Source organism: Pleurodeles waltl, chromosome 7 (genome assembly GCF_031143425.1).
Source record: "Pleurodeles waltl isolate 20211129_DDA chromosome 7, aPleWal1.hap1.20221129, whole genome shotgun sequence".
NCBI classification, from domain to species: Eukaryota; Metazoa; Chordata; class Amphibia; order Caudata; family Salamandridae; genus Pleurodeles; species Pleurodeles waltl.
The window spans coordinates 1,527,327,825-1,527,349,997 of NC_090446.1; the positions used below are offsets into that span (position 1 = coordinate 1,527,327,825).

The 22,173-nt window shown below is 49.2% G+C and overlaps 1 protein-coding gene across 2 annotated transcripts in view; it reads right to left on the reverse strand.

Moving 5' to 3' along the window:
* GRIK5 (glutamate ionotropic receptor kainate type subunit 5) overlaps nt 1-22,173 on the reverse strand; it is a 994,397-nt gene that overhangs the window by 90,668 nt on the left and 881,556 nt on the right. For both annotated transcript variants that reach the window (XM_069201377.1, XM_069201378.1), the window contains one exon: nt 7,566-7,675. In XM_069201377.1, the coding sequence (XP_069057478.1) occupies nt 7,566-7,675 (110 nt within the window). The remainder of the gene's footprint in view (nt 1-7,565; nt 7,676-22,173) is intronic.

Genomic DNA, 22,173 nt, shown 5'->3' on the forward strand with positions numbered 1-22,173 from the left:
CAAGAAATATCTCAAGACTGATTTTTCTAAGGTTTTATGGACTGATGAAATGAGAGTGAGTCTTGATGGGCCAGATGGATGGGCCCGTGGCTGGATTGGTAAAGGGCAGAGAGCTCCAGTCCGACTCAGACGGCAGCAAGGTGGAGGTGGAGTACTGGTTTGGGCTGGTATCATCAAAGATGAGCTTGTGGGGCCTTTTCGGGTTGAGGATGGAGTCAAGCTCAACTCCCAGTCCTACTGCCAGTTCCTGGAAGACACCTTCTTCAAGCAGTGGTACAGGAAGAAGTCTGCATCCTTCAAGAAAAACATGATTTTCATGCAGGACAATGCTCCATCACACGCGTCCAAGTACTCCACAGCGTGGCTGGCAAGAAAGGGTATAAAAGAAGGAAATCTAATGACATGGCCTCCTTGTTCACCTGATCTGAACCCCATTGAGAACCTGTGGTCCATCATCAAATGTGAGATTTACAAGGAGGGAAAACACTACACCTCTCTGAACAGTGTCTGGGAGGCTGTGGTTGCTGCTGCACGCAATGTTGATGGTGAACAGATCAAAAGACTGACAGAATCCATGGATGGCAGGCTTTTGAGTGTCCTTGCAAAGAAAGGTGGCTATATTGGTCACTGATTTGTTTTTGTTTTGTTTTTGAATGTCAGAAATGTATATTTGTGAATGTTGAGATGTTATATTGGTTTCACTGGTAATAATAAATAATTGAAATGGGTATATATTTTTTTTTGTTAAGTTGCCTAATAATTATGCACAGTAATAGTCACCTGCACACACAGATATCCCCCTAACATAGCTAAAACTAAAAACAAACTAAAAACTACTTCCAAAAATATTCAGCTTTGATATTAATGAGTTTTTTGGGTTCATTGAGAACATGGTTGTTGTTCAATAATAAAATTAATCCTCAAAAATACAATTTGCCTAATAATTCTGCACTCCCTGTATACAGTGGAACACAGACCTGGGAGTAGCCACTCCAATGCAGATGGACTCTCCAGATATTTCCACTTAGACAATGAAGACTCATCAGGTAATGGCTAGTCTTATTGTCCTTCGTTTGGGGGGGGGGGTTGTGTAGGAAAGTACCATCTTGCCTGGCATGTTACCCCCATTTTTCATTGTATATATGTTGTTTTAGTTGTATGTGTCACTGGGACCCTGGTAACCCAGGGCCCCAGTGCTCATAAGTGTGCCTGAATGTGTTACCTGTGTAGTGACTAACTGTCTCACTGAGGCTCTGCTAATCAGAACCTCAGTGGTTATGCTCTCTCATTTCTTTCCAAATTGTCACTGACAGGCTAGTGACCATTTTTACCAATTTACATTGGCTTACTGGAACACCCTTATAATTCCCTAGTATATGGTACTGAGGTACCCAGGGTATTGGGGTTCCAGGAGATCCCTATGGGCTGCAGCATTTCTTTTGCAACCCATAGGGAACTCTAACAAATCTTACACAGGCCTGCCACTGCAGCCTGAGTGAAATAACGTCCACGTTATTTCACAGCCATTTTACACTGCACTTAAGTAACTTATAAGTCACCTATATGTCTAACCTTTACCTGGTAAAGGTTAGGTGCAAAGTTACTTAGTGTGAGGGCACCCTGGCACTAGCCAAGGTGCCCCCACATTGTTCAGAGCCAATTCACTGAACTTTGTGAGTGCGGGGACACCATTACACGCGTGCACTACATATAGGTCACTACCTATATGTAGCTTCACCATGGTAACTCCGAATATGGCCATGTAACATGTCTATGATCATGGAATTGCCCCCTCTATGCCATCCTGGCATTGTTGGTACAATTCCATGATCCCAGTGGTCTGTAGCACAGACCCTGGTACTGCCAGACTGCCCTTCCTGGGGTTTCTCTGCAGCTGCTGCTGCTGCCAACCCCTCAGACAGGCACCTGCCCTCCTGGGGTCCAGCCAGGCCTGGCCCAGGATGGCAGAACAAAGAACTTCCTCTGAGAGAGGGTGTGACACCCTCTCCCTTTGGAAAATGGTGTGAAGGCAGGGGAGGAGTAGCCTCCCCCAGCCTCTGGAAATGCTTTGTTGGGCACAGATGTGCCCAATTCTGCATAAGCCAGTCTACACCTTCAGGGACCCCTTAGCCCCTGCTCTGGCGCGAAACTGGACAAAGGAAAGGGGAGTGACCACTCCCCTGACCTGCACCTCCCCTGGGAGGTGTCCAGAGCTCCTCCAGTGTGCTCCAGACCTCGGCCATCTTGGAAACAGAGGTGCTGCTGGCACACTGGACTGCTCTGAGTGGCCAGTGCCACCAGGTGACGTCAGAGACTCCTTGTGATAGGCTCCTTCAGGTGTTAGTAGCCTTTCCTCTCTCCTAGGTAGCCAAACCCTCTTTTCTGGCTATTTAGGGTCTCTGTCTCTGGGGAAACTTTAGATAACGAATGCATGAGCTCAGCCGAGTTCCTCTGCATCTCCCTCTTCACCTTCTGATAAGGAATCGACCGCTGACCGCGCTGGAAGCCTGCAAACCTGCAACATAGTAGCAAAGACGACTACTGCAACTCTGTAACGCTGATCCTGCCGCCTTCTCGACTGTTTTCCTGCTTGTGCATGCTGTGGGGGTAGCCTGCCTCCTCTCTGCACCAGAAGCTCCGAAGAAATCTCCCGTGGGTCGACGGAATCTTCCCCCTGCAACCGCAGGCACCAAAAAGCTGCATCTCCGGTCCCTTGGGTCTCCTCTCAGCACGACGAGCGAGGTCCCTCGAATCCAGCGACACCGTCCAAGTGACTCTCACAGTCCAGTGACTCTTCAGCCCGAGTTTGGTGGAGGTAAGTCCTTGCCTCACCTCGCTGGGCTGCATTGCTGGGAACCGCGACTTTGCAAGCTTCTCCGGCCCCTGTGCACTTCCGGCGGAAATCCTGTGTGCACAGCCAAGCCTGGGTCCACGGCACTCTAACCTGCATTGCACGACTTTCTAAGTTGGTCTCCGGCGACATGAGACTCCTTTGTGCAACTTCGGCGAGCACCGTTTCACGCATCCTCGTAGTGCCGGTTTCTGGCACTTCTCCGGGTGCTACCTGCTTCAGTGAGGGCTCCTTGTCTTGCTCGACGTCCCCTCTCTCTGCAGGTCCAATTTGCGACCTCCTGGTCCCTCCTGGGCCCCAGCAGCGTCCAAAAACGCCAAACGCACGATTTGTGTGTAGCAAGGCTTGTTGGCGTCCATCCGGCGGGAAAACACTTCTGCACGACTCTCCAAGGCGTGGGGGATCCATCCTCCAAAGGGGAAGTCTCTAGCCCTTGTCGTTCCTGCAGTATTCACAGTTCTTCAGCCTAGTAAGAGCTTCTTTGCACCAACCGCTGGCATTTCTTGGGCATCTGCCCATCTCCGAGCTGCTTGTGACTTTTGGACTTGGTCCCCTTGTTCCACAGGTACCCTCAGTCAGGAATCCATCGTTGTTGCATTGCTGATTTGTGTTTTCCTTGCATTTTCCCTCTAACACGACTATTTTGTCCTTAGGGGAACTTTGGTGCACTTTGCACTCACTTTTCAGGGTCTTGGGGAGGGTTATTTTTCTAACTCTCACTATTTTCTGATAGTCCCAGCGACCCTCTACAAGGTCACATAGGTTTGGGGTCCATTCGTGGTTCGCATTCCACTTCTGGAGTATATGGTTTGTGTTGCCCCTATCCCTATGTTTCCCCATTGCATCCTATTGTAACGTACATTGTTTGCACTGTTTTCTAAGACTATACTGCATATTTTTGCTATTGTGTATATATATCTTGTGTATATTTCCTATCCTCTCACTGAGGGTACACTCTAAGATACTTTGGCATATTGTCATAAAAATAAAGTACCTTTATTTTTAGTATAACTGTGTATTGTGTTTTCTTATGATATTGTGCATATGACACTAAGTGGTACTGTAGTAGCTTCACACGTCTCCTAGTTCAGCCTGAGCTGCTTTGCTAAGCTACCATTATCTATCAGCCTAAGCTGCTAGACACCCTATACACTAATAAGGGATAACTGGGCCTGGTGCAAGGTGCAAGTACCCCTTGGTACTCACTACAAGCCAGTCCAGCCTCCTACAGTGGACCCCATAGGTTTCACTGTAATTCGACTAACCTGCTAATGAATGAAACCACCACTCTCTGTTTTGTGGACCCCATAGGTTTCCCTGTAATTCGACTAACCTGCTAATGAATGAAACCATCACTCTCTGTTTTGTGGACCCCATAGGATTCACTGTAATTCGACTAACCTGCTAATGAATGAAACCACCACTCTCTGTTTTGTGGACCCCATAGGTTTCCCTGTAATTCGACTAACCTGCTAATACATGAAACCATCCCTCTCTGTTTTGTAGACGCCATAGGTTTCCCTGTAATTCGACTAACCTGCTAATGAATGAAACCATCACTCTCTGTTTTGTGGACCCCATAGGTTTCACTGTAATTCGACTAACCTGCTAATGAATGAAACCATCCCTCTCTGTTTTGTGGACTCCATAGGTTTCACTGTAATTCGACTAACCTGCTAATGAATGAAACCATCCCTCTCTGTTTTGTGGACCCCATAGGATTCACTGTAATTCGACTAACCTGCTAATACATGAAACCATCCCTCTCTGTTTTGTGGACCCCATAGGATTCACTGTAATTCGACTAACCTGCTAATACATGAAACCACCACTCTCTGTTTTGTGGACTCCATAGGTTTCACTGTAATTCGACTAACCTGCTAATGAATGAAACCATCACTCTCTGTTTTGTGGACCCCATAGGTTTCCCTGTAATTCGACTAACCTGCTAATACATGAAACCATCCCTCTCTGTTTTGTGGACTCCATAGGTTTCACTGTAATTCGACTAACCTGCTAATGAATGAAACCATCCCTCTTTGTTTTGTGGACTCCATAGGTTTCACTGTAATTCGACTAACCTGCTAATACATGAAACCATCACTCTCTGTTTTGTGGACCCCATAGGTTTCACTGTAATTCGACTAACCTGCTAATGAATGAAACCACCACTCTCTGTTTTGTGGACCCCATAGGTTTCACTGTAATTCGACTAACCTGCTAATGAATGAAACCACCACTCTCTGTTTTGTGGACTCCATAGGTTTCACTGTAATTCGACTAACCTGCTAATACATGAAACCATCACTCTCTGTTTTGTGGACCCCATAGGTTTCACTGTAATTCGACTAACCTGCTAATGAATGAAACCACCACTCTCTGTTTTGTAGACGCCATAGGTTTCACTGTAATTCGACTAACCTGCTAATGAATGAAACCATCACTCTCTGTTTTGTGGACCCCATAGGTTTCACTGTAATTCGACTAACCTGCTAATGAATGAAACCATCCCTCTCTGTTTTGTGGACTCCATAGGTTTCCCTGTAATTCGACTAACCTGCTAATGAATGAAACCATCCCTCTCTGTTTTGTGGACTCCATAGGTTTCACTGTAATTCGACTAACCTGCTAATACATGAAACCACCACTCTCTGTTTTGTGGACTCCATAGGTTTCACTGTAATTCGACTAACCTGCTAATGAATGAAACCATCACTCTCTGTTTTGTGGACTCCATAGGTTTCCCTGTAATTCGACTAACCTGCTAATACATAAAAACCACCACTCTCTGTTTTGTGGACTCCATAGGTTTCACTGTAATTCGACTAACCTGCTAATACATAAAAACCACCACTCTCTGTTTTGTGGACCCCATAGGTTTCACTGTAATTCGACTAACCTGCTAATGAATGAAACCATCCCTCTCTGTTTTGTGGACTCCATAGGTTTCACTGTAATTCGACTAACCTGCTAATGAATGAAACCATCCCTCTCTGTTTTGTGGACTCCATAGGTTTCACTGTAATTCGACTAACCTGCTAATGAATGAAACCATCCCTCTCTGTTTTGTGGACCCCATAGGTTTCACTGTAATTCGACTAACCTGCTAATGAATGAAACCATCACTCTCTGTTTTGTGGACCCCATAGGTTTCACTGTAATTCGACTAACCTGCTAATACATGAAACCACCACTCTCTGTTTTGTGGACTCCATAGGTTTCACTGTAATTCGACTAACCTGCTAATGAATGAAACCATCCCTCTCTGTTTTGTAGACGCCATAGGTTTCACTGTAATTCGACTAACCTGCTAATACATGAAACCATCCCTCTCTGTTTTGTGGACTCCATAGGTTTCACTGTAATTCGACTAACCTGCTAATGAATGAAACCATCCCTCTCTGTTTTGTGGACCCCATAGGATTCACTGTAATTCGACTAACCTGCTAATGAATGAAACCACCACTCTCTGTTTTGTGGACCCCATAGGTTTCACTGTAATTCGACTAACCTGCTAATGAATGAAACCATCCCTCTCTGTTTTGTGGACCCCATAGGTTTCACTGTAATTCGACTAACCTGCTAATACATGAAACCACCACTCTCTGTTTTGTGGACCCCATAGGTTTCACTGTAATTCGACTAACCTGCTAATGAATGAAACCACCACTCTCTGTTTTGTGGACCCCATAGGTTTCACTGTAATTCGAGTAACCTGCTAATGAATGAAACCATCCCTCTCTGTTTTGTGGACCCCATAGGTTTCACTGTAATTCGACTAACCTGCTAATGAATGAAACCATCCCTCTCTGTTTTGTAGACGCCATAGGTTTCCCTGTAATTCGACTAACCTGCTAATGAATGAAACCATCCCTCTCTGTTTTGTAGACACCATAGGTTTCCCTGTAATTCGACTAACCTGCTAATACATGAAACCACCACTCTCTGTTTTGTGGACTCCATAGGTTTCCCTGTAATTCGACTAACCTGCTAATACATGAAACCACCACTCTCTGTTTTGTGGACCCCATAGGTTTCCCTGTAATTCGACTAACCTGCTAATGAATGAAACCACCACTCTCTGTTTTGTGGACCCCATAGGTTTCCCTGTAATTCGACTAACCTGCTAATGAATGAAACCATCCCTCTCTGTTTTGTGGACCCCATAGGTTTCACTGTAATTCGACTAACCTGCTAATGAATGAAACCATCCCTCTCTGTTTTGTGGACTCCATAGGTTTCACTGTAATTCGACTAACCTGCTAATGAATGAAACCACCACTCTCTGTTTTGTGGACCCCATAGGTTTCACTGTAATTCGACTAACCTGCTAATGAATGAAACCATCCCTCTCTGTTTTGTGGACTCCATAGGTTTCACTGTAATTCGACTAACCTGCTAATGAATGAAACCACCACTCTCTGTTTTGTGGACCCCATAGGTTTCACTGTAATTCTCAGTATCTGATGTGTTGATTGCCCCCATTTGCACAGCTCAGCTGAAAGCCAACAGTCCATTCGGCCGCAGCAGACCTGAGACTGACGGATGCACATGAGTAAACTGAGCTCCATCAAGGGCATTCTTGCAGGTTCCTCTGACCAGTGTCACCAGGTAAGATGCAATGAGAGGTGAGGCGTGAGTTAACAAAGTACAAGAAGAATAAAAGGAGAGGCGAGCAGAGGAAGAGCAGAGGGAAAGGGCTCGGGGTACATACCTGGCAGCCAGGAAGAGGACGCAGCTTACGGCCAGGTACGCCAGGAGCATGAACAGCCAGACAGCCGGGGAGAAGGGGTCGAGGAACGAGAAGTATCCGGGCTTCCTTCCCTAGAAGAAGACCACAGGTCAGGTTCTACTCAGAGACGAAAGGAATAACAAAGGTTCTATGCTGCGCTGTCAAGGTATGAGCTGACCTGATACAACATGAAATAACGCATCACGACTTGACGTGACATAACCTGGCATGGTATAAAATGAAATAACACGCAACCCAAAGTATGAAACAACGCACGAGACAGCTCCCTAAAGGAAGTTAAAACATAAACAAAACACAACATAAACCAAACGTATTTTGAAGTTTTATCTCTTTTTTAGTTACGTGCCTGATACCAGGCAACAGGAATCAATTGCAATTATAAACATTACATGCCATAAAGTCAACCATGTCCCCACCCAGACAACATAATCAGACATGAGAGAAGACAAGATTAAACATAAAACACATCAGCTAAGTGACAGCTGGATCAGTAGTGCACATCATGTGTATTGATAACGAGGGGATGTACCATGTATGCCTGCAGGGCACACTGAGGCTCATTGGCAGTGGGAGATACCATGTACACAGAATGTGCATGCGATATATTTTTGTATTTCTACAGAAGGCTCTTCCAAATGCATTGAAAAGGGAGGAGACATCTTGGTTGAAAGAAGATGGCACGTGCAAAAGACAAACGGCGACATAATCACAGACCCAAAAGTACCATGTGTTCCTGACAGGGGTGGAAAGGTTCTCCAACAGTGGGACATACCAAGTCAACAGAAATAGCAGGTGTTTCTAACTTCTGACAGATGTCAGTTGTGTGTCTCCTGCTGATTATAGACACTGATGACGTACGCAATCACTACCAGAACACACAGCCAACCCATTGACAATGCCATTTTAAAGGAAGTCTGAACCACTAACACCTGATTTTCAGGGACAGTTTGTTGCCCATATAATGCTATTTTAGAAAAGGTCACACCACATCCTGACAATGACATTGGAAAGGACAGTCAGCACTCTCAGACCACACAGCCATAGCATTGGGATCTCACAGGCTTGCTAATAAAACACATAAGGGTGGGGTGGGGTGGGGGTGGCCTTGAGAGGCAGAATGTACCAAGTGCACAGGGGAGGGCAAGAAGCTCACAGACACACACTGGGCATATTAACAATATCCTGTCCAGTGGGGCCGACGCACTGTACTACAGGCGTGAGATGGTAGCCTTTGAAATGTAAAGCACTGTGCTTTAGTTCTGGCACTTTAAGGCGCTGTAAATAGCAGGTGTGTTATTAATGGACACTGATGAAAGACTGCCAGGCCAGTTCTCCGGGGCCAGGTGGCCTCGAGGGCAGTTAGGTCTTGTGAGAAGTGATTTCATTGGCCCTGGAACCACAGAAATCAGGTCATACTGCGAGCTCACTACATGGCCAGGTCAACCCTGGCTTGCGATGAGTAGAGAGGTCAGTCATGGCTTACTGTTGGAAGGTTGTGTAAGGGGGAACAGACATCACTCACGGTAAATGTGCTGGGCAAGCAAGATTTGACTGAGTTACTAATCAATCAATATGCTCAGTTACTTTAACTGGATTTATGGTAATTAGATATTTTGTATAATCACTCCCACTAAATACTATAGTCTGTCGGTGCCAAGCAGGGGTCGGGCGGGTACAAGCAAGTAAATCAGGGTTTTAATTCACAATGTCCTTTAATTAATTGTTTTTTATACAATAACTTGTTTTTATATTGCACTTCATAGCACGCCTCTGGTTCTGCTTCTTGATTAAACACTTCAGTGCACCATCCCAAAATCACCAAGATGAGGTCTGGCCTTTCTACCACCTCACAGGTCAGCAAATAATTCCACCAGGGACAAAGGACACGCTAAAACTTTTCATGCCAGGGTCCTTAGCAGGAAGTAAACTAAGGTCTTTAAGTTCCTTCTACTTCCAGAACAGTTTCTACTGTTTTGAACATAGCTCCTTGAGGCAGGCTTCTTCCAACAGGGAGTTTTAATAGCAAGCACCTGCAAACAACAGCCCTGTTGATAGGTCAAGAAAACTGCTTCCTCAATTCAGGAACAAAATTCTGGAAACATGGACTCAACCCAGGCGGAGGAAGAATATTTCTGTGTCTCCCTCGCAGGCAGTGGAAGTTAAATCAAGATCTGCCTAAGTCTGCAGTTGTCCAAAAAATTAATGAATTTCCCAGGCCAAACCAGCATCCCTAGAACTTCAGCTAAGATGTAATGCTGCGGCCCCTAGACCAGTCCATATAAAGACCCCACAACCTCCCACTTGTGCTCCAAAGTGTTGCACTTCTTGTGCCTGGTGGCACCCAACCCCCCCCTAGATTGCTTTGTACCCTGGAACCAAAGATGTCACAGGCTGGCTCACCAGTCCCAAATATTGCAGCCTTTTCTTCTACCCTAAAGACATCCCAGCTCAGCATTCTAACTCTTCCACACAAACGCAAGCTGGATATCGGAGGCACCGTGGCCCAAATTTAAAAGGGCCTAGCGCCAACTATCGCCACATTAGCATCATTGTTTTATGCTAATGGGGCAATAGTGTAGCAAAAACGCTGCACCATATGTACAGAGTGGTGCACTGCACGTATTGCGGCACTTTGTAAACCCTTGCGCCACATTACGCCTGCGCCAGGAATGAATTATGCAAGGGGGGGCTGCAAAAATGGTGCAGTAGAATCTTTGAGATCCCAATGGGCCACTTTTGACGGCATTTTTAACGCCTGCATAGAGCAGGCGTTAAGAGGAGGCACACCATTATCTTTTAATGGGCCTCCGAGTACAAAAATGTTGGCGGTAATTCTGCAAAGTACAACAATAGCGTCAAAAATGATGACGTTATTTTCCCTAACCTGCGCCATGGTGCGCCGTATGTTAAATATGGCGCACACATGGTGGCATTAGGGGGCGCAATGGGCTGGAAAAAAAAGTTGCGATTCATGACATGAAGTGCCACTTTTCCCAAATTTGGGCCTGTATGGCCTGTATTCCCTTTGGAAAGAATTGAGTGAGCAACTGTGTTGGTGTCTATTTAGCACCACCAGGTAGGGTCCCCTCTCCTATTCCCAGCTACTGTGAACATTTTATATAAAGCAAAGCAACAGATGTGCCCACAGGGAGACTGTCCTACGATGCAAATTAAAACTCGTACACAATGTTTGAGTTAAAAGGCACTCAACTAAAACATCACATCACAAGTCCACTGTAGTTTGATTAGACACAATAACACATTTCTTAAAAGTCACAAAGCCAATACTGGTAGCTCAAATCTGACTAAACAAGTAAGTTGGTTTACCCAGCTAGCATCAATTGAACATATAGGGGGTCATTCTGACCCTGGCGGTAATTACCGCTAGGGCGGAGGTTGGAGGTAGCACCACCAACAGGCTGGCGGTGCTCCGCTGGGCATTCTGACCGCGGCGGTACAGCCGCGGCCAGAAGCGGAAAGCCGGCGGTGTACCGCCGACTTTCCGCTGTCCATGGGAATCCGCCATGGCGGCGCAGCTTGCTGCGCCGCCATGGGGATTCTGACACCCCATACCGCCAACCTGTTCCTGGCGGGTCGCCCGCCAGGAACAGGATGGCGGTATGGGGTGTCGAGGGGCCCCCGTAAGAGGGCCCCACAAAGATTTTCACTGTCTGCTTTGCAGACAGTGAAAATCGCGACGGGTGCCACTGCACCCGTCGCACCCCTTCAACTCCGCCGGCTCAATTCTGAGCCGGCTTCCTTGTTGACGGGGCTTTCCCGCTGGGCCGGCCGGCGGTCTTCTGGCGGTCGCCCGCCGGCCCCGCGGGAAAGCCAGAATGACCGCCGCGGTCTTTTGACCACGGAGCGGTCTTTCGGCGGGAACCGCTTGGCGGGCGGCGACCGCCGTCCGCCGCGGTCAGAATCACCCCCATAATGTAAATAGTCATTTTATGTGCCAAACATGAGATTCATGATGTATTACTAATGAATTAACACCATTATTTAAAGGACACAGGTGTCTCCAGAGGCAGCTGTCAGATATTAATGCAGAACTAGCTGACCTTGTATGGGAGAGAGAGGAGAGACCTCATGTCCTGCACCTCAGCTTTGATGACTGCTGAGCAGATTTCTCAGAAGTGACGTGTTAATCTTCCAACAGGCCTCAACGTGGTCTAGGCCACAGCTGTGGCAATTACACTTGTGGACAATGCTGACCATGTTTCCAGCGCATGGCTGATGAAGGCCCCAGTCCGCACCACGGGTCCACAATCCAGAATGTCGATTTGGAAAAAGAAAACAAATGGAAAAGAACAAAAGAAAATGGTTTCCTCGATCTTATGCCCCCTCCCTGCCTGTGCCTCTCTGAGTCTATTTGGCCCTTTCTCCTTTTCTTAGTTTTATGTCTCTCAACCTTCCCATCTCTATTCTCTATTCTCTGTATGTCTCTCTCCAGGCCCCCGTTCTTTCTCCCATCTAACAAAGTTTGCTTGGGTTCTCTTCTTTCGACTTAAAAAATCAGTTTCATTCTTCATAAGTGACGTATGCATACGTCAAAAATACCCAACATTCTGTATCATATGGCAGAAACTGTGCCACAGCAGGACACTGCGCATACGACAAACTGTGGAGTGTATATATTTACTAAAAGTGCCTAGAAGGCAGCCCAGCTGGGACTTAGGGCAGATGCCATGACTGACCCAAAAGGATGGCACACAGAAGTCACTGCCATGTGGAGCGCAGTCCCTGTGCAGTTGGCAGAGAGGTCTCCACAGCCGAGGGCATTTAACATGTGCACCCAGGAAGGGGGCTTCGGGGCGTATGATGGGTGACGGGCACTGCACCTGGCATCATGGTGACCCCTGGGGTAAATCTGGGGAGTGTCTCTATGGTATAAATAATTAGAAGGTGCAGTACTCCCCGTGGATTTAGGAATTTCCACCAGTATTGTACTGGATTCTAGAAGCATTTATGTAGCGCTTTATACCCCATCTCGAGGCTTCAAGTGAACTTCCAGACTGGTTGTATGGTTGGTAAGGTACGTCAATAAGATGGCTTTTTTGGGTGGTGGTGTGGTCTAGCGTGACACCAGAGTTGAGCTCCTATTGTGGTTTGTTGTGTGAACTGAAATGAGAAGGATTTATACATGGACACTTGTGTTAGCTCCTTGTGTGTGTGGACGGAAGGTATGAATCATGCACACCCTATGCAGGCAGGGCTTGGATGTCGTATGTACAAAGATGAGTCGCATGGAAAGTATGGTCTAGAAAAGTGCCCAGAAATCAAGGAAAGTGTAATCTTGCATCAACTCTAGTACATGGTGTAGCGCCGATACAGGAGCATCAGAGGAGCATGTGATAACAGTGGGCGCTGAAAGGAGGGCTGCAGGGAACAGTACATTATATAGACAGGCTTGGTACATGCTCCACAGATTCTACCCAGGAGTGACGAAGGAGTGGCGGAGAAGAAACCCAGGGACTGGACAGAATACAACCGCCCATGGTACGTGGTCTTAGGAGGCCACCCAGGAGTGGCGGAGAAGAAACCCAGGGACTGGACAGAATACAACCGCCCATGGTACGTGGTCTTAGGAGGCCACCCAGGAGTGGCGGAGAAGAAACCCAAGGACTGGACAGAATACAACCGCCCATGGTACGTGGTCTTAGGAGGCCACCCAGGAGTGGCGAAGAAGAAACCCCGGGACTGGACAGAATACAACCGGCCATGGTACGTGGTCTTAGGAGGCCACCCAGGAGTAGCGGAGAAGAAACCCAGGGACTGGACAGAATACAACCGCCCATGGTACGTGGTCTTAGGAGGCCACCCAGGAGTGGCGGAGAAGAAACCCAGGGAGTGGACAAAAGACAACCGGCCATGGTACATGGTCTTAGGAGGCCACCCAGGAGTGACGGAGAAGAAACCCAGGGACTGGACAAAAGACAACCGGCCATGGTACGTGGTCTTAGGAGGCCACCCAGGAGTGGCGGAGAAGAAACCCAGGGACTGGACAGAATACAACCGGCCATGGTACATGGTCTTAGGAGGCCACCCAGGAGTGGCGGAGAAGAAACCCAAGGACTGGACAGAATACAACCGCCCATGGTACGTGGTCTTAGGAGGCCACCCAGGAGTGGCGAAGAAGAAACCACGGGACTGGACAGAATACAACCGCCCATGGTACGTGGTCTTAGGAGGCCACCCAGGAGTGACAGAGAAGAAACCCAGGGACTGGACAAAAGATAACCAGCCATGGTACGTGGTCTTAGGAGGCCACCCAGGAGTGGCGGAGAAGAAACCCAGGGACTGGACAGAATACAACCGCCCATGGTACGTGGTCTTAGGAGGCCACCCAGGAGTGGCGGAGAAGAAACCCAAGGACTGGACAGAATACAACCGCCCATGGTACGTGGTCTTAGGAGGCCACCCAGGAGTGGCGAAGAAGAAACCACGGGACTGGACAGAATACAACCGCCCATGGTACGTGGTCTTAGGAGGCCACCCAGGAGTGGCGAAGAAGAAACCCCGGGACTGGACAGAATACAACCAGCCATGGTACGTGGTCTTAGAAGGCCACCCAGGAGTAGCGGAGAAGAAACCCAGGGACTGGACAGAATACAACCGCCCATGGTACGTGGTCTTAGGAGGCCACCCAGGAGTGGCGGAGAAGAAACCACGGGACTGGACACAATACAACCGCCCATGGTACGTGGTCTTAGGAGGCCACCCAGGAGTGGCGGAGAAGAAACCCAAGGACTGGACAGAATACAACCGCCCATGGTACGTGGTCTTAGGAGGCCACCCAGGAGTGGCGAAGAAGAAACCACGGGACTGGACAGAATACAACCGCCCATGGTACGTGGTCTTAGGAGGCCACCCAGGACTAGCGGAGAAGAAACCCAGGGACTGGACAGAATACAACCGCCCATGGTACGTGGTCTTAGGAGGCCACCCAGGAGTGGCGAAGAAGAAACCACGGGACTGGACAGAATACAACCGCCCATGGTACGTGGTCTTAGGAGGCCACCCAGGAGTGGCGAAGAAGAAACCCCGGGACTGGACAGAATACAACCAGCCATGGTACGTGGTCTTAGAAGGCCACCCAGGAGTAGCGGAGAAGAAACCCAGGGACTGGACAGAATACAACCGCCCATGGTACGTGGTCTTAGGAGGCCACCCAGGAGTGGCGGAGAAGAAACCACGGGACTGGACACAATACAACCGCCCATGGTACGTGGTCTTAGGAGGCCACCCAGGAGTGGCGGAGAAGAAACCCAAGGACTGGACAGAATACAACCGCCCATGGTACGTGGTCTTAGGAGGCCACCCAGGAGTGGCGAAGAAGAAACCACGGGACTGGACAGAATACAACCGCCCATGGTACGTGGTCTTAGGAGGCCACCCAGGAGTAGCGGAGAAGAAACCCAGGGACTGGACAGAATACAACCGCCCATGGTACGTGGTCTTAGGAGGCCACCCAGGAGTGGCGAAGAAGAAACCACGGGACTGGACAGAATACAACCGCCCATGGTACGTGGTCTTAGGAGGCCACCCAGGAGTGGCGAAGAAGAAACCCCGGGACTGGACAGAATACAACCAGCCATGGTACGTGGTCTTAGAAGGCCACCCAGGAGTAGCGGAGAAGAAACCCAGGGACTGGACAGAATACAACCGCCCATGGTACGTGGTCTTAGGAGGCCACCCAGGAGTGGCGGAGAAGAAACCACGGGACTGGACACAATACAACCGCCCATGGTACGTGGTCTTAAGAGGCCACCCAGGAGTGGCGGAGAAGAAACCCAAGGACTGGACAGAATACAACCGCCCATGGTACGTGGTCTTAGGAGGCCACCCAGGAGTAGCGGAGAAGAAACCCAGGGACTGGACAGAATACAACCGCCCATGGTACGTGGTCTTAGGAGGCCACCCAGGAGTGGCGAAGAAGAAACCCAGGGACTGGACAGAATACAACCGCCCATGGTACATGGTCTTAGGAGGCCACCCAGGAGTGGCGGAGAAGAAACCACGGGACTGGACACAATACAACCGCCCATGGTACGTGGTCTTAGGAGGCCACCCAGGAGTGGCGGAGAAGAAACCCTGGGAGTAGAAAGAATACAATCGGCCATGATACGTAGTCTTAGGAGGCCACCCAGGAGTGGCGGAAAAGGAACCCAGGGACTGGACAGAATACAATCGGCCATGGTACGTGGTCTTAGGAGGCCACCCAGGAGTGGCGGAGAAGATACCCAGGGAGTGGACAAAAGACAACCGGCCATGGTACATAGTCTTCGGAGGCCACCCAGGAGTGGCGGAGAAGAAACCCCGGGAGTGGACTGAATACAACTGCCATGGTACGTGGTCTTAGGGGTCCACTCAGGAGCGCATCATTCACTCAGACTGGGCAATATAAGAAACTGCAGAGAGGTCGTCAGTCAGTCGTTCTGGGTAACAAGTGCATTTGTTTACAGAAACAGAGGCGGGTGAGTAAGGGTAAGGTTCATGGGAGGAAGTGATGGCGGGGTCAAACGTGCCAGGCATTGTGACTGTGTTCCTAGCAGGTGCCAACAGCCTCTTAGGCAGAAAGAAGAGAGGAGTTTCATGTCAAGGAGGAAAGGCAGTTGAAGGGGGCCAATGAAAAACAAGCACCGGCAAAGCCAAAAGGTCTCGCCTATGCGAGCTGTTGGCTTTCTGAATGTATTTTAGCCATGTTCTACTATCGCTGGCAGCATCATAGATCTTTTTTTCTGGTGGAAGGGAGGGGCCGGTAACAATAAAAGGGGGAGGGGGAAAGCAACAGTGATGGGAGTAGGTGGGGAGACAAACAACCAGAACTGCAGGGCAAGCAATAATGATGGGAGAGAGAGGGGGTGCAAGCAACAATGATGGGAAATGGTGGAGGGGTGGGGAAAACGATGGTAGGGGTTGCGAACAGGAAGAACAGGAGGGCAAGCAGATGACGCAGCATGGGAGGCAAGCAACAACAATAGGTGAGAGAGGGGGTGCAAGCAACAACAATGGGAGAGGGAGGGGGTGCAAGCAACAACAATGGGAGAGGGAGGGGTGCAAGCAACAATGATGGGAGAGGGAGGGGGTGCAAGCAACAACAATGGGAGAGGGAGGGGTGCAAGCAACAATGATGGGAGAGGGAGGGGGTGCAAGCAACAACGATGGGAGAGGGAGGGGGGGCAAGCACCAACAATGGGAGAGGGAGGGGGGCAAGCAACAATGATAGGAGAGGGAGGGGGTGCAAGCAACAACAATGGGAGAGGGAGGGGGTGCAAGCAACAACAATAGGTGAGAGAGGGGGTGCAAGCAACAACAATGGGAGAGGGAGGGGGTGCAAGCAACAACAATGGGAGAAAGAGGGGTGGAAGCAACAATGATGGGAGAGGGAGGGGGTGCAAGCAACAACAATGGGAGAGGGAGGGGTGCAAGCAACAATGATGGGAGAGGGAGGGGGTGCAAGCAACAACGATGGGAGAGGGAGGGAGGGCAAGCACCAACAATGGGAGAGGGAGGGGGGCAAGCAACAATGATAGGAGAGGGAGGGGGTGCAAGCAACAACAATGGGAGAGGGAGGGGGTGCAAGCAACAATGATGGGAGAGGGAGGGGGTGCAAGCAACAATGATGGGAGAGGGAGGGGGTGCAAGCAACAATGATGGGAGAGGGAGGGGGTGCAAGCAACAATGATGGGAGAGGGAGGCGGTGCAAGCAACAACAATGGGAGAGGGAGGGGGTGCAAGCAACAATGATGGGTAAGGGAGGGGGTGCTAGCAACAATGATAGGAGAGGGAGGGGGTGCAAGTAACAATGATAGGAGAGGGAGGGGGTGCAAGTAACAATGATAGGAGAGGGAACGGGTGCAAGGCACAATGTTGGGAGAGGGAGGGGGTGCAAGCAACAACAATGGGAGAGGGAGGGGGTGCAAGCAACAACAATGGGAGAGGGAGGGGGTGAAAGCAACAATGATAGGAGAGGGAGGGGGTGCAAGGCACAATGATGGGAGAGGGAGGGGGTGCAAGCAACAACAATGGGAGAGGAAGGGGGTGTAAGCAACAACAATGGGAGAGGGAGGGGGTGCAAGCAACAATGATAGGAGAGGGAGGGGGTGCAAGCAACAATGATAGGAGAGGGAGGGGGTGCAGCAACAATGATGGGAGAGGGAGGGGGTGCAAGCAACAACAATGGGGGATGGAGGGGGTGCAAGCAACAATGATGGGAGAGGGAGGGGGTGCAAGCAACAATGATGGGAGAGGGAGGGGGTGCAAGCAACAATGATGGGAGAGGGAGGGGTGCAAGCAACAACAATGGGAGATGGAGGGGGTGCAAGCAACAAAGATGGGAGAGGGAGGGGGTGCAAGCAACAACAATGTGAGAGGGAGGGGGTGCAAGCAACAACAATGGAAGAGGGAGGGGGTGCAAGCAACAATGATGGGAGGGCAAGCACTACCGAAGGGAGGGTGATGAAGGGGAGGCAAGCAGGTGAGACCTAAAAACGATGACAGCAGCACAGACCTGGTCGCCAGCGCCTCAAACATCAGAAAACAAGGACACACGTTTTTAGTTTCTGATAGGCGGTGCTGTTACCATTAAATGAAAGTTTAAAATCGATTCACAATTCAAACAATATTAAAGCAGCCAAGCATTGAAAATAAAAAGTGGTCGATTGGTTGTCTCATAAATAGAAATAATAAAGTTGGGAGAGACTGTGGGGCCCCTGCACAGATGATATCGTCTCTGCAAATTGCTCTCCAGTGAATGCAGACAAGATGGAGAATAAGATAAATTATAGGAAAAACATTTTTGCAAGTTTTTAATCATTGAAGAATGCCGTGGGCACATTCATCTGACAAGACATAGAAAGTGGAGCAAACAAACACGATGTTTAAAAGTCTACATTGCTGCCTGAGTCTGACATGATGGCTACAATCCTGTCCAGAGGAAGGTCCTTCCCTACCACGCCTACAACAAATGTAGCCACGTCTGTGTTTCGGGGTTCACCTGGGTCTTCGCCTTGAAGAGCTGGCGAGAGTAGGCAGGTCTGCTGACAAGGAAGAGAGTGACCTGTGCACCCTGGCAGTGATGAATAGATCCACCTGTGGCAGGTAATGATTGGCAGGTGAGACCTGGGCACAAGTGGCAGAGGGTATCAGATGGATGAGTTACAGACAGAGGTCTTTTGGGACCATAAGGAGGGCACAACCTGGCAGTGATGAACAGATCCACCTGTGGCAGGTAATGATTGGCAGGTGAGACCTGGGCACAAGTGGCAGAGGGTATCAGATGGATGAGTTACACACAGAGGTCTTTTGGGACCATAAGGAGGGCACAACCTGGCAGTGATGAACAGATCCACCTGTGGCAGGTAATGATTGGCAGGTGAGACCTGGGCACAAGTGGCAGAGGGTATCAGATGGATGAGTTACACACAGAGGTCTTTTGGGACCAGAAGGAGGGCACAACCTGGCAGTGATGAACAGATCCACCTGTGGCAGGTAATGTATGGCAGGTGAGACCTGGGCACAAGTGGCAGAGGGTATCAGATGGATGAATTACACACAGAGGTCTTTTGGGACCATAAGGAGGGCACAACCTGGCAGTGATGAACAAACAGATCCACCAGTGGCAGGTGATGATTGGCAGGTGAGTCCTGGGCACAAGTGGCAGAGGGTATCAGATAGATGAGGCCTTTTGGGGCCATAAGGAGGGCACAATCTGGCAGTGATGAACAGATCCACCTGTGGCAGGAAATGATTGGCAGGTGAGACCTGGGCACAAGTGGCAGAGAGTATCAGATGGATGAATTACACACAGAGGTCTTTGGGACCATAAGGAGGGCACAACCTGGCAGTGATGAACAGATCCACCTGTGGCAGGTAATGATTGGCAGGTGAGACCTGGGCACAAGTGGCAGAGGGTATCAGATGGATGAATTACACACAGAGGTCTTTTGGGACCATAAGGAGTACACAACCTGGCAGTGATGAACAGATCCACCTGTGGCAGGTAATGATTGGCAGGTGAGACCTGGGCACAAGTGGCAGAGGGTATCAGATGGATGAATTACACACAGAGGTCTTTTGGGACCATAAGGAGTCAGCAACCTGGCAGTGATGAACAGATTCATCTGTGGCAGGTAATGATTGGCAGGTGAGACCTGGGCACAAGTGGCAGAGGGTATCAGATAGATGAGGCCTTTTGGGGCCATAAGGAGGGCACAACCTGGCAGTGATGAACAGATCCACCTGTGGCAGGTGAGGCCTGGGCCCCAGGGGTAGAGTGTATCAGTTGGATGACTTACACTCAGAGCCCTTTTTGGGCCATAAGGAGGGCACCTGAGGTGGCACCAAACACCACCCACTCTGCATGTTGCGCCTGGGTGAGGTACAAGCAAGACCAGAGGTCATCTTTGGGTGGAGAGGTGGAACACTGAACAAATGTTTCAAGAAAGAGGGATGGGTAGTGAGATTCATGGCTGAGGCGGCCATCTTGAAGGGTGGTGATTTGCATCGAATAATAATTGATACTGCAGCGTCGACTGAAAGTACAAGTGGTGGGTGTCCAAATAATAAACAACGTCTACTTATCCCATCCTTCTGGCCCAACAGATTGACACCCCTTCCTCGTTTTAAAGCGGACCACCTGTCTCTGCGCACCCCTGAGCACACAAGGAGCAGACGGGGAGGTGGCCATCTTGGACAACATGAATCATACATGAAGCATCTGCTATACACTGCTGAAATCAGAGCATCCAACTGGGCAGGGTAAAAACTGGACACAAGGAAAGAGAATGTCCCACCTCACCGCCCCAAGGGGCAGCAGTGAATGCCACAAGGAGAACCTAGAGGCAAGAGCGCATGATGCCAAGCAATTTCATGGTTGGATTGCAAAATAGAGAAGCAGCGGGGACCCTGTTTGAGTGAGCAGTGCCAGGTACGGACAAAGAGACTAAATAAAATGTAAATCAACAGTAGTATGTGCCACGAAGACTGTAGAGTGGGTAAAAAACAAAGCGCTATCAAGGAGAAGAGTGCTTAATTACACAGTATAAAGACTTGAGCATCTCGTGGTTCTTTGTGCCCCCACATTGCTGGGGACTCAGATGCTGGTTATATCCCTCAATCTGTCTGAAAAGGACAACTCTTTGTAGGGACATTTCTACTGACTGAGAACAAATAAAGCAACTTTTACTCGAGGGTGATGCACTGAAATCATGTCCCTCGAGGAACAGTTGAGATGAGGCAAGGAAGGCTTAATGTGAGCTGGTGGTGCCAGGTGGGGGCCAGCGGCACACAGTTTTGGGGGACCAGCATCTATTGTTCCTCACCACACTGGTAGGTTCCACCCAGCGACTACAGCTGCCAGAAGCAGACAAAATCTTGAGGTAAAACTCTTGGGGAGAATGAGGAATTACCAAGAGAATTACAGATACAGTTCACCCCAGTAATTCTTCATTTTTAGTGGTTCTCAAGATTTCAAATGTAATCCCTGATCCTTAGCCCCTGCACTACAAGGAGTGGGATCAATGGGGTGAAATCCAGGGATCCTGCAGCAAGGCCCCAAGTGTGGCAAAAAGGTAATATTTAAATGTTGATTGCAGAGTTTTTTCCAGATTACAGAGTTCAGATATTCAGAGTACTATGTATAAATATTAGACTCTGCACTGTCAGTGCAGCTGCTCATGATGAGCTGCGCATGGTCAGCAAAGAACCGAGGGCCTGCTTTTATGTGACTGCAGTGAGTAAACCCAATATTTCTCAAAGTTTGAGGTCGATAGTCAGGCAGTACAATGCGAAAACAGTGAGCAGGGTTTGCCTTCTTCTGGTCCTGAGTTGTGCTGACTAAAATAAAGCACCAAATCTATCAAATATCACTGGGGCAAAGCTTGGTCAGTGAGATTCAGGGGTGTGAATATCAGATTTCCCAATTAAAAAAGCTGTGGGCTGCCGGGGTCTGACGACCAAGGCTCGGTGGGACTCTTTCCATGGGAAACCGTGTCCCTGCTGGTTTGCATTAGGTGGTCCCGATAGTTCTCCCTGGGAACTGAAGAATACGGTCATGTACAACACAGAAGCCTGGAGTCCCTGCCCTGGGATCACTTATTTTAAATGTATTTTCACTGCTCCCACTCCTCTGCACGACAAGCCTTGACGGTAGTGATGCCATATCGAGTAAGTGAGCTGGGCTCCAGGTGCTGGAGACAGGGAGGGGGAGTAAATATCAAACATTCATGCATCACAGCATGCCACCTGGCTGCACTGCCTGGAAGGCAGCGGGCAGTAGGGAGAGGACAGGAAGGGGCCATATTTAACATTTTACAGTGTATTGCTGCTTTCTGCCTGCGCCGGTGCACAAACTGCAAATAAGAATATTTATTTTCGTTATGACTCCCATCGGGAGGCTTTGCATTTTGACGCATTCCCAGGTCTACCACTAATGGTAAATCTGGGAACGCGCCAAAATCCATGGGTGGATGCATAGGAAAACCCATGCTCCACGCTGGGAATGCCTTCCCAGGGCAGAGTAACGCAACGCTGCGACTTGCACTGCTTTACGTTATTCCACAATTAC